The sequence below is a fragment of the Fistularia commersonii genome, chromosome 1 (genome assembly GCF_037954325.1).
Source record: "Fistularia commersonii isolate RoL2024-O1a breed Wild chromosome 1, RoL_Fcom_v1.0, whole genome shotgun sequence".
Taxonomy (NCBI): domain Eukaryota; kingdom Metazoa; phylum Chordata; class Actinopteri; order Syngnathiformes; family Fistulariidae; genus Fistularia; species Fistularia commersonii.
Genome location: NC_141284.1, coordinates 17,109,422 through 17,121,837, shown reverse-complemented (window position 1 = coordinate 17,121,837; position 12,416 = coordinate 17,109,422). Strand labels below are relative to the sequence as shown.

The 12,416-nt window shown below is 39.6% G+C and overlaps 1 protein-coding gene across 1 annotated transcript in view; it reads left to right on the top strand.

Moving 5' to 3' along the window:
* Positions 1 to 12,416, top strand: part of npas3 (neuronal PAS domain protein 3) — a 223,304-nt gene that overhangs the window by 197,804 nt on the left and 13,084 nt on the right. The window contains exons 7-9 of the mRNA XM_086151849.1: positions 4,177 to 4,295; positions 5,958 to 6,151; positions 7,623 to 7,729. Of these exons, the coding sequence (XP_086007975.1) occupies positions 4,177 to 4,295; positions 5,958 to 6,151; positions 7,623 to 7,729 (420 nt within the window). The remainder of the gene's footprint in view (positions 1 to 4,176; positions 4,296 to 5,957; positions 6,152 to 7,622; positions 7,730 to 12,416) is intronic.

Genomic DNA, 12,416 nt, shown 5'->3' with positions numbered 1-12,416 from the left:
AATTGTGTCTCCTCTGCTTACATTTTTGTGGTGGCTGCGATGAAGGTCGTTTTGATCTTGTGGCTCATTTCATGGCCCCATCACGTTAGCTGGTTATCAGTCAAACAGGATGGACCTTGTGAATTAATCATTTGTCCTTCAAACGAGGGGAAAGTTTCCATTCTATGAAGAGTTAAAAAAAAAGATTGGTGTGCACAAAGAAAACTTGCCCATTTATGCCCCTAGTGAATGCAGCAAATCATCATCCCTTACAAGTTCCTTGAAGAAAGAGTACAGTCACAAATTAAAAATGCTTTTTAATCATTAAGTAGTTGGTTTCCATGTATTAAACAGGTGAGCCAGCCTTTTCATCCTGCTGCCCTGATACATTCTGCTTTACATTTTTGTGCCCTGCGTTACTTTCGTGAAAGGGAATTAGTACAAGGATCAGCAAGCAGCTTTTAAGTATCTGAAGCATAAAAAAAAAATCAAATGAAATAGCATCCCTTGTATCATCTAAATTAAAAAAACAAAGGACCGAGGATTGAACCATGTGGGACTCCACACCGTTCTCTCTGAATCTTAAGAGTCGACAACTTAAAACTTCATTATCTGTCTTATTCTCCGAGTAAATAAACAGAATTTGTTTGTCAAGTACGAGGTGTCGTCGTTCTCATTTCCCTGCTCTGCTTCCATTGTGTCTCACCGCGGCACCTCGTCACGGCGGCCGAGGGAGGTTGTCTCGACCTTGTAGCTCATTTTGTCTCACCGTCACGTTAGCTAGTTATCAGTTGGACACAACGGGCCCCAGCGAAGCCCGGCTCTCCAACTGCCAGACAATGATACGCCGTCCCATAGAGACTTTTTCTGCCGCCGCTCACAAACACACACACACGGAGTCAAACCCCGAGCTCGGGGTTTAGACTGCCGATCGCAGGCGGAGGTTGTTCTTTTTAATTAATCATTTGTCCTTCAAACGAGGGAAAGTTTTCACGCGGCAGATAATTAGGTCCCAGAGTCTTCAGCCACCTGCCGCCTTTGTAGCCCATCTTTGTCTGGAAGCAGCAATGTCCCCGAAGACGGAGCGGCAGCGAACACACTGCCTGCTGAATGACAAACTAACCCCTGCCACTCCCTTCTCCTCTTTCATTTCATCATCACGCTCACTCGTTTCTTCTTTTCTTCTATTTCCAACTCACTCCTGTTCTCTTTCATTTTCTCCTCACGTTTTTTCCCAAGTCCTTTTTTCATCCACCCTCTCTCCTTCTGTTTCATCCCGGACCCTGCTTTTTCTTTTATTTTCACGCAACACTTCCTCACTTCTTTATTCTTTTTTTCTCACCACAAATCCTTTACTTGTTATTTATTTTGTCACATCACCTCTTTCCATGCTGCTCTGTCTCTTCCCTGTTTTTCTTCCTTTCCTCTTCGTCTTTGAAATTTCCTCATTTTTTCTCGTCATTTATTTCCTCCTCACTACTTCCTCTGATCATTTCTTTCTTCCTGCTCACTCTTCTTCTTCCTTTTACTAACTTCAACTTTTCTTTTTCCTCATCTCTCTTTTCACTTTTTCATTTTCTATTGCACATGCACTTATTGTATCCTGCTTCTGCTTTTTTATTTTTTTCATACCTTCTTTTCTTTTTTAATCATCACACCACTTTTGTCACACTTTCTTCCTTTCATTTCTCCCATTCTTCTGCCACTGTTTGTTTTCAACTCTTTCCCCTTGTTGCTCCCAACTGTCTTTGATTTCCTTTTCTCATTTCAACAGTTCTTGTCTCTTTTTCTAGTATTCCCACCATCTCCTCGTCTTTAAGTGGTCCCCCCGTCGTTGTCCCCCTCCTTTTTCGTCTCCCCTCAGTTTACTTCATGCTATGGTACTTTAAGTGTGCATGTCGGGGGGGGCAAATAATCTGAAGTCTGCAATTTGTCCATCTCCCCCTCCACCAGACAAGAGACTGAGGAAGCTTTGAAAGATGGAGGGAGAGAAAAGATGAAAGTGGGATGAAATATGGATTAAAAGGTGGAGAGAGAGTGGGGCGGGATGGGAGGATGGATGCAGGGATGGATGGATTCATGGATGGATGGATGGATGGATGGAAAGGGGAGGAGGAATTAGTAGATGAAAAACATAGGCAGCAGGAACAAGGTGGCACATGAAGGAAGCAGATGGTGGAGGTTACGCATTTTATTATTTTTGAGATTTAAAACAGTCAAATTCTTTCTCTGTGGTCATGTGACCTAGTAACATCACAGCAAAACATAAACAACCACAAACCAACAAACAACCCTGGACTTGAATCCAAAAAAAAAAATCAGTGACAAGTTTACGTCGGCGTCTGCGTCTCAATTCAATTCCTCAATACGCTCCCCCCCCCCGGCTACTTACCCCCCTCATTCCCGTCTTCCCCACTCCCTTTGCCCCCTTCAAGGACGTTTATATTATAAAGGATGAATTTGCATATTAATTCATTTCTTTCACTTTTCTCAGATTAGCCGTTGTCAACACGTATCAGTGCTGATCAACCCAACACTCCCAGTGCTGTGTGTGTGTGCGTGTGGGGGAGGGGGTGCGTGTGTGTACATCGGCTGTGCATGTGTGGCATGTGTGTTTCAGTACAGTTATCTAAATAGGGACATTTAATCTGGTTCGGATTTTCGGACTTTTCCTTGTTACACCTTCTGTTCGAATGAATGAAAGAGCCCAGTGTTGTCTTAGCACTTTTTTAAAAATTAATTAAGATTTTTTTTTTGGGTAGCAGAGTGGGGGTAAAACTAACGAACCGACCTTGCTGAAACGGTATGTTGCTAATATTACAAGATTTACCTGAAATGAAATGCCTGGGGAGGTGTTACAATTATTCAATAATTGAAAAAAAACAAAATATTTTGAGATATAGCATAAAATTTCTTCCTGATAATCCATTTGCAAATAAATTGTATAAACTTATGTAAATTGTTGTCTTGATGTTAATTTGAGTTTTTTGGACTGAGTAATTTAATTGGGATAGTTTCCATATTTTGAAGTTTTTCCAAATTTTGAAAAAGCACATTTTCGGGACTTTATTCCAATTTTGGCACAAATTTCATTTCAAAAAGACCATAAATGCACTTAAAATATTTGTCGAATTACAAAATATGTTTTTAGTTTGGCATTTCAGTAGAATTTATCATAAATAACCTGATCATTTAGACAACATGAGCATAAAAAAATATTAATTGTCATTTAATTTTCATTTTATTATATTTATCACATTTTGATTACTTCTAAGGAAATCAGACAAAACATAACAGCACAGCTCAGCTGTACTGAAATGGTGTGCGATCTCTCAGTGTGTATTTGTGGGTGTGAACGTATCGTCCCCCTTCGGGATGGAGACGTTCTGAATATGCAGCTAATCCTGGACACTGACAGATGAATGGCTCACCTTCAGGGACGGACTCTGCTGATGAACGAGTGTCCGACCTGAAGGACAACTTCTGTTCCATTCAGGCTTTTATTTTGATAGTCATGATATTATTACCCCCCTCCCCCCCCTCCCAGTTTCTTTAACATGCAGTTTTTTTTCACCCCGTTGTCGTCTCGCCTTGATGTGTTTTGACGTGTTGATTCGGCGCCGCCAATGATTGACAGGTTGACGGGGCCTGTGATTGGTTGGCTGCCACTGCTCAGCAGGATGAATTTATTTACTGAATCCACATGGAATAAAATCCTCTCCCTCTCCTTCGTCTATCATTTCTTTTTTAGAGGGGTGTGGGGCGGGGGGTGGGATTCGGGCTGTGTTCTTCAAAACCTGTCAAAGGAAACATCAACAAATGAAGCGTAAACAAATTTAAGATGATCAAAAAAAAGAAACTTCAATTTACAAACGAAAGAAATTGCACTAATAATTAAAAGGAACCGACAGCGGATAGAGATTTTTTCTCTAGAATTCAATAAAGTTATAGATAAAGTAAATTAGATTATACTTAATGTTTCTCTTATAATCTTAAAATGCATAATTGATACAACTTTAAAAGAAATATAATTTCAAAATTTTGGTTCAAGAAGTTAATTTTTCCCATAATTCAGATTTTTGTAAGTATAATTGAAATCAATTAATTAATCGTAAATGTCTTTTTTTTTTCCTCTTTGTGTTTGTGTGTGTGCACGCACACGTGTGCATGCTCGTGTGCATGTTTCCGTATGTTCAGTAGAGTCTACCAGTCCCAGCCTTCTGTCTCCTGACAATTCTCTGGAACGTTCCTTCTTTATCCGGATGAAGTCTACACTGACGAAGCGCGGCGTCCACATCAAGTCCTCAGGATACAAGGTGACGCTTCCACCAACCACACGCACACATACAAAATCATACGCACACACAGCCTCCCGATAACGGCTCACTCAGTGCAGTGTGAAGCCACGTTATATTAACTCTACTCTTTTTAATGTTAAATCAACGTTTACATTTTCCACCAGGCCCTCAGTTACCTGAGCCTTCTCTGTGCTTTGACTTTACATTACATGACAGTAGTTACAGTATGTGCTTCACACTTCCATTCCATTTGCAATTTCATCATTTTGTCAGTTTAGAAATACAAATAATTTAAAAACTCAGAGAACATTGAAAAACACTCCAGAGACCTACTTTAAACACACACACACATGCCTGTGTGTATATGTGTGTATCGGACTGTAGTTATGTGTGTAAATATATTCATGCATGTGTTTGTGAATATTTATGTTGTCTTGCTGCCTCGACTGTCATTTGCAAGTTGGCTGGCTAGATTACACACAAACACACACACGCACACACACACACACACACACACACACACACACACACACACACACACACACACACAAACACACACACTTACACACACACAGTCTCACACGGACACACATCTGCAGAAAAGTTTAATGAACTTCATTTTGTTAAATATTTACCTCTAAATATATTTTGAAAAATATTTTAACATTGAAAACTCTTCAGGAAACATTTTGTTCTGAAAATTCTGAGATAATTTTTCTAACCATTACATGTTACATGCCAATGACCGGGTTCAATTTATATGTCAAATTAATTTGTGATGTTCTCGCATGAGTCAGTGAATGATGGTGAAAAGTAAATAGATACTGTAGAAAGTATTTTCCCCCAAACAAAATGTCAAGATTTTTCCTTGTTTATCACAGTGCACAGTGATTTGCACTTCGGCCTCACAGCACGTTCTTGTTCGATTCTGACAAGGGGGCCTTTCTGTGTTGAGTTTCCATGTTCATTCAGTGTCTGTGTGGGTTTCCTTCAGGTTCTGCAGTTTCTTCCCACAGTCCAAAAACATGCAGGTTAATTGGAAAAAAAAATTGTGAAAATGGCCATGATTTAATAAGTGAGTGAGTGAATTAGATCCTGTCTATATGTGGCCCTGTGACCAGTGACACAGGGCCAGTGACCCGTGACCAGTCCAGGGTGTAGCCCGCCTCTCGCCCCTTTGTGCAGGATAAGCAGCAGAGGATGAATGATTCTTTTAATATTGATTTCATTTTGTCAATATTATTACTTTCAACTTTCAGTGATTATAAAGTATATCTACTGAAAACAAATCCAAATTTAAAAGACTCTGTGTCCTAAAAGGCACGCAAGCGCACACATAGACCCTAACCCTAACCCTAACACATAGACACCTTTTTGTCCATACATTGACATTGAATAGCCTCTGACATTAACTATCATCGCAACGGCTTGTTTACGGCATTAAATTGAGTACAAAAGTGATATTAAAGTCTTGTTGTCAAAATGTTGTGCATCTGGGGTTATAATTTCATCATCCCTTTTTAACACTAAAATAGCTCTGTTCTGATTAAGATTGATGAAGAACCTTTTACAGACTTTGTCTGGATGCTGGAGACATCAACACTCAACTGTGTAGATGAAAGGTCAAAGGTCATTATTGCCATGCATCTGACTGTGTTCTCTCTACTCTGCATCTGTCAGGTGATCCACATCACGGGTCGCCTGCGGATCCGGATGGCACTGACCCACAGTCGCTCAGTGCCCAATCAGATCATGGGGCTGGTGGTGGTGGCCCACGCCCTGCCCCCGCCCACCATCAACGAGGTCCGGATTGACTGCCAGATGTTCGTCACTCGTGTCAACATGGACTTGAAGATCGTCTACTGTGAGAATAGGTCAGAAGTCGTGTAGCGGCGGGCCAAACCTTAAGAGCTTGGGTCTGCTGAAAGAAGTTGGTTGTGTTGGCAATTCTTTTATTATATATATTAAAAATGAAAATACTGACCTGAAAATCAGCAGATATTAATGACCATTACATCAATTGAATGAATTATCTTTTTGAGAAATTATTGACAAAACATATACAGGGGAAAACGTCTTACAATAGACCAAAAATACAGGGTTTGGGGGAAATTTAGTCCAAAATTGTAAGATAAATAAAATAATTTCATAAAGAGTAATACAAATTCTGAAAATATAAAAATATTAAAAAAGAAAGACTAAAATGTTCCAAATAGTACCAAAAAGGGGGGTGATAATCTCAAAAGAAATACCTTTGAAAATAAATTTAATTGAATTCAACTGAAATCAAGCAAGATTTTTTTTTAAAAAAAGGTTTTTGGCAAATCTTTAAGGAAAATAATCTAATTAAAAATGTATTTTAAATCATTCATTTTTAAAAAAAATCACTGTTACTCATCACTTTCATCATCGAGATAAACAATAATATACCAGCCAAATAAGAAGAATATCATTTTCTTTTTTAAAGAATCAGCAAAATTTAGTTTGAAGAATCCTAAAGAAATAACCTGGAAATCATCATAGAAATTGATTTTGCATATAATTGTTCTGAAGGTGTTTAACTTCAGGAGAAAAAGCCTCAAAACTCAAACATAGTGGTCACGTTTGTGTGTTAAATGCATGTGTGTGTGTGTACGTGTGTATGTGTGTGTTATTCATGAGGGAAATGTGCGTCTGATGGATCTATCTCTCAGCTCGGTCCAGATAAAGCTGATAGGCATCGGGAGTTTAAGCGGTTGCTGAGATTCCTATCGGACTCAAACCTCCATCTTTCATCATAAAAAGCTTTTCCTGCGGTGGCAAGGGGGCGGGGCTTCTCAAAGAGGCATCGCCGCCCTGGCGGACGCCAGGGTGGCGGGACCGAACCCAGCCCTGTCAGTGGTGATGGCTCCATCATTACTTTCTGCCCTGTTCTCTTTTTTATTGCTAGGAACAAAGATTTTCAGGGCCTTTATTTTGTCATCAATTTTTGTCTTTCAAAATTGTTTTCAATGCCCTAAAATTTGAAAAGCTGTTTTGAGTTTTTTCTGCCACAGTCACTCTTGTTCACCTTTTTTCTAAATTTTATTTTAGATATTTCCCGCATTTTTTATGTCATCTGGTTAATTCTGGATGATAATTTTCTCCAGTGTTCTGATGATGAGGATGATGTTGATGATGAGAGGGTGGAGGATGACTGTAGTGTTGAAGGTGATGATGAAGATGATGATGAGGACAAGAATGCTGAAGTTGATTATGTTGATGATAAAAATGATGTTGGTGATGATGAGCAGGACAATGTTGTCAGTGCTGATGATGATGATTGTGATAAAGAAGATAATGATGATAATGCGTTTCCCGTTGCAGGATCAATGACTATATGGATTTGACCCCCGTTGACATTGTTGGGAAACGATGCTATCAGTTCATTCACGCAGAAGATGTAGAGGGAATCAGACAGAGTCATCTGGACCGTGAGTACCTTGACGCACACACACACACACACACACACACACACACACATAAAGGGATTCAGACACAGTAACCTGTAACATTCATTCCTGTATGCGCGCATATTATTTAACTTGTTTCTTTCCCCCGGCTTGCAGTTACTTCCTGTTTGTTTTCACTGTAGTTGACTCTATTTTTTTTCCTAAATTCCATCATAGTTTCTTTTCTTTCTTTTTTCTCTTATGTTGAAACAACTCCCTCCACTAATTGATCGATATAAAACAGAAAGCGTTCTGTGACCTCCCATATTAACACCCATCTCTTCCTTCATCTCCTTCCATACTTTCTTTCTCTTTTCGGATTTTTGCAGATTTTTTTGGAAACATTTTTTTCTCTTATTTTGAAGCAACTTCCTCCAATAATTGATCGATAAAAAAAAAAAAATTAAAAAAAACTTCCTCCGACCTCCCTCATCAACACCCTTCTCCTCTTTCGTCTCCTCAGCTTCTTTTTCTCTACTCCTTTTCCTCTCGTCTCTTCCATATCTCCTCGTCGTCTCCCCCTCTACTCCCCAGCATCTCTTCATTGTCTCCTTGACGTCTCCTCCCTCGGTTTCCCAGCGTCTCTTCCCAATCTCCTCAGCATCTCCCCCATTTCTCCTCCTCCTCGTCTCGGTGTCCTCTAATCTCCTTGTTTCCTCTCCTCCCTCGTCTCTTTGGTGTTTCCCCCCGCTGCTGTTTTCTCCTTGTCTCCTCCTCGTCTCCTCCTGCCTGGAAAATAAATGGACAGAAACTTTTCCAATCACGTTGTTCAAGTTCTGAGTTGCGGGTCGAGAGATCTGATCAGGAGCATGGCAGCCCAGCGGGGTCGCGGGGGGATTCGGGGGGAAGAGGAAGTGCGACGAGGAGGGAGATTATTGTCGTGCGGCGGCGGTGAGGGTGGAGGTCGGCAAGGCAAGTCGCCGGCCACCGCCTTAAATGACCGGCTTTCAGTCTGATGCAGCTCCACCGTCACCTCCTGCTCCTTTTATTCTCCTCTTTCAAAATTAATTTCCTCCCTCAGGGGGACAAAGAGGAGGAGGGGGTTTCTGGAACAAGCCTCAGAGGAACTTCAATCTAGAATCTCAAGCACCTGCTGCCACGTTTTGTACAAAACCAAGTGGAACTTTTGCCCCATTTCTTTTTGTTTTTTATTTTTCTGTTAATTTAGTTTTTCCGACTTTGCACATATATTCACATCATTGCCGATGGGTTTCCAAGTGATTATAACTTATTTATTTCTTAATTTGAATTTCTCAATGACAATTTTCACCAATGGATGTTTTTTTTCCACTTTTTGCAAAGTGTTTTTTCCTCTTTTTAGATTGTTTGCAATTTTTTTTATCCAAAAACTTTCAGACTTTTTGGTGATTTTGTGCTTTTGCCCCATAAAACTTTTTCTCGCTCATTCATATATCATTCACACTAATTTAATCTGACTTCCAGATTTTTCAGTGGGATCTTGAGTTTTTTTTTTCAAACTTGATAATTCTTTCATTTTTTCCTTTTTGCGCCATTTGTCACAGATTTTGATAGACATTATAATGGAATTTCCCATAACTTTTTTTTTATACTCTTTTGGTTATTCTAGCTAATTTTTCCACGATATTTTTGTGTCATTTGGTTGTAATTAGAACACAATGTTGGACCTATCGGGTATTTTTGATAAAGTCACATGACACCGGCACTGGCGAGGTTAATCCAGGCACTCAGCAGCGCTTGGTGTTTTTCAGAAATAAAAGCGGCTGAGATGTATTTCCTGCGGCTGGAGAGCGTGACGCTGGCAGAATCGATCAGGTGTTTTAGAGGGAAAAGCCTCTTCACTCTCAGGGATCCGAATTTTAAAAAGGTAGCCGTCGAGTCGTGATCCTTGTCTGAGGAGAAGCTGTTCACTAAGTCTCATCGTCGCTGCTGACAGTTGGACTTAACATCGACAAAGTCAGGGCATCCTCAACCCTGAGCCAGGGGAGGGGTGTTCACATGTAATCCCCACCCCCATATTACAAATGAAGGGGACATTTATTACTGATTAGGCAGGTTATTTCTAACTGATTATTCAACCATTTATAACAATTCATGTCATTTATTAACAATTATTTGATTATTTATTAGTAAAATATAAATGAAGTTGTTGGATCATTTATTCATGTCTATTAGGTCAATCACTAATGATTAAGACATCATTCATTACTGATGGTAACAGTAACTAGCACTAACCATTTTATTATTTTTTATTTTAAGGGTTTTTTTCCGATAAGATGTCTTACCATTGTGTTTTTTCTTTTTATTTCTTCTTGTGTTTAGATATAATTTTCTCCAGACTCCAATGTAGGCTTTTCATTTTGTTAGTAAGTTCTCTGTACAAGTCTTGGTCTGTTTTATAGCAGCATTTTTTTCGTACTTAAAAGGAAAAAGAGAAAAGGGACTCAGTGATGAAAAGAAAGTGAAAAGTGAACAATTGATTTGATTTTAACCAAAAAAACAACAACAGTAAAACCTTCATGTTTACAGGGAGAGAATCAGATTTTTTAGATTTTTTAGATTTTTTCTGATGGAAAGGAGGGATCGGAGGGTAGGTGTGACGCTGAAGCTCCTGGCAGGAAGCAGAGGAAACAGCTATAAGGTGTCAGGACGGTGTCAAGAGTTCTTTTGTTTTGTAGAAGGAGAGAATAACATGTTGATCTGTGCCTGGTGTTCAGGGAGGGGATCAGAGATAGTCAGAGATAATATGGCATACTTTGTGTTTTTCACAATAATAGCATTGTAACATGTGAGAACCAATTGAGTCCAAAATTCAAGCGGAGCAGGACATAATTAAAAAGATGTTCTCCTAACTGTTCCTGTCACATTTCCTAATAAATGATTTTTTTCTATTTGAAATAATAAAAATATCATTTGATAATTGATCATTGAAAATGACCAAAAGGGAAAAAAAATAAATTACAAGCAATGAAAATAATAAGAAAAAAACTTAAGAATAGTAAAAATTGATTGACATAATCACAACATAATCGCAACATAAGTACATATATTAGAAATAACGGTCACATATTAAAATGTGTTGAATACAGCTTGAAATCAACAAGTCAATAATTGATTGAACAATAATTGATTGTTTTCTCAGCTCATGTTATTCAAAAATTAAATGAAAAACACACCTTCAAATTACACTCTGACATCCTGATGCAGATGCAGACTCAGCGGTGAAACTTCAAATATCTCCTCTCTCGGGACAAAGACACTTTCTTTTAAACTTTCTCCCCCAAAAAATCTGCCTACAAGTGTAAAAAAATAAAATAAAGAATACTGAAACTTTTTTTACATAATTATGTAAAATACCCTCGCCCCTCCAAAAAATAAAGGTGCCCTGACAAAATAAGAGCCTTATTTCAGAGTAGAAGCCGAAGAGTAGAAATGTCACTAAGTGAAACGACACTAAACCAAAAAGAGACAGAGGGGGAAAGAGAGAGAGAGAGAGAGAGAGAGACTGGCCACAAGCAGCAGGCGAAAGGGAGGAAGAGGAGGGAGGACAGAGGCCCGCAGGCGATTTGGCTGCTCGTCTCTTCGGACCGACATCACCTTTAATGAATCACTGGCTGCAAAGGCTTTTTATCCTCCAACAGACGAAAAATACACCTGTGACACATCAAGTCAAAGAGGGGGAAGAGCTTGGAAAAAAAGAAGGAAAAAAGTCTGTGGGGATGGAGAGAGAGAGAGAGAGGTGGAGGGAGGGGGAAAGGGGGATAAGGAGAGGAAGAGGGAGAGAGATAGAAAGAGATAAAGGAGGGGAGGGAAAGAGAAATAAAAATGGGGGAGACGGAGAGAGATGGACACAGGGAAGGAGAGAGAAATACAGGGGGAGACATAAAGAAAGAGAGGCAGAAAGACAGAGGGGGGAGAGACAGGGAGAGATAGAGAAGGACAGAGGGGTGAGGGGGAGGTACAAAGAGAGAGAGAGAAAAGCTCAATGACAGCAGAAAGAATCACTGAAACCAGGATAAAAGATCGATAACAATTGGAAGGTAACAAACTGGAAACAATAAAAAAAGAGCCAGGAATCCTGCAGTGAAGCAGTGAATTCACAGTCATCTACAAACAGAAAAGTTACAACAAACGACGTGATGAATGTGTGAGAAGGAGCCTAGGATTCAGCAGGAAAGAGAAAGGAGGCAGAATTGACAGGAAGTTGTCAAGAACAGAAAGCAGAAAGTGAGAGATATGGACTTTAGTGAAGTCTTGCCAAGGATTTCGGCTTTGTTTTGTTTTTGTTTTTTTTGTTTGTTTTTTTTCTCATTATTTCCTGCTGGTTTTGGGGGGATTTTTGTTTTGTTTCAGATAATTTTTTCATAATTTTAGATCATTTGTTCCCAAATTTCAGTTGTCTCTCCTTTAATTTCAAGCTTTCCAAAATGCACATTACATCTTTCCTCCATTATTCGCACATTTGAGGGAAGAATCCTTCCCACCAGTAGGGGTCAGTCTGTCCGGGGCGGGTGGTGTTTTTTCGATTGTCTGCTCAAAAGATCCTCAAACTCACCTGTGTGTCAACGTGACTACCGTGGGGTAAATGAGGTAAGAAGCGGAGTGAGGAGGATGGGAATGTGTGAAGGGGGGCATGTATAAGAGAGGGAGTGCAGGAAGTGTGACATTGATGGAAAGAGAAAGGGGGAGA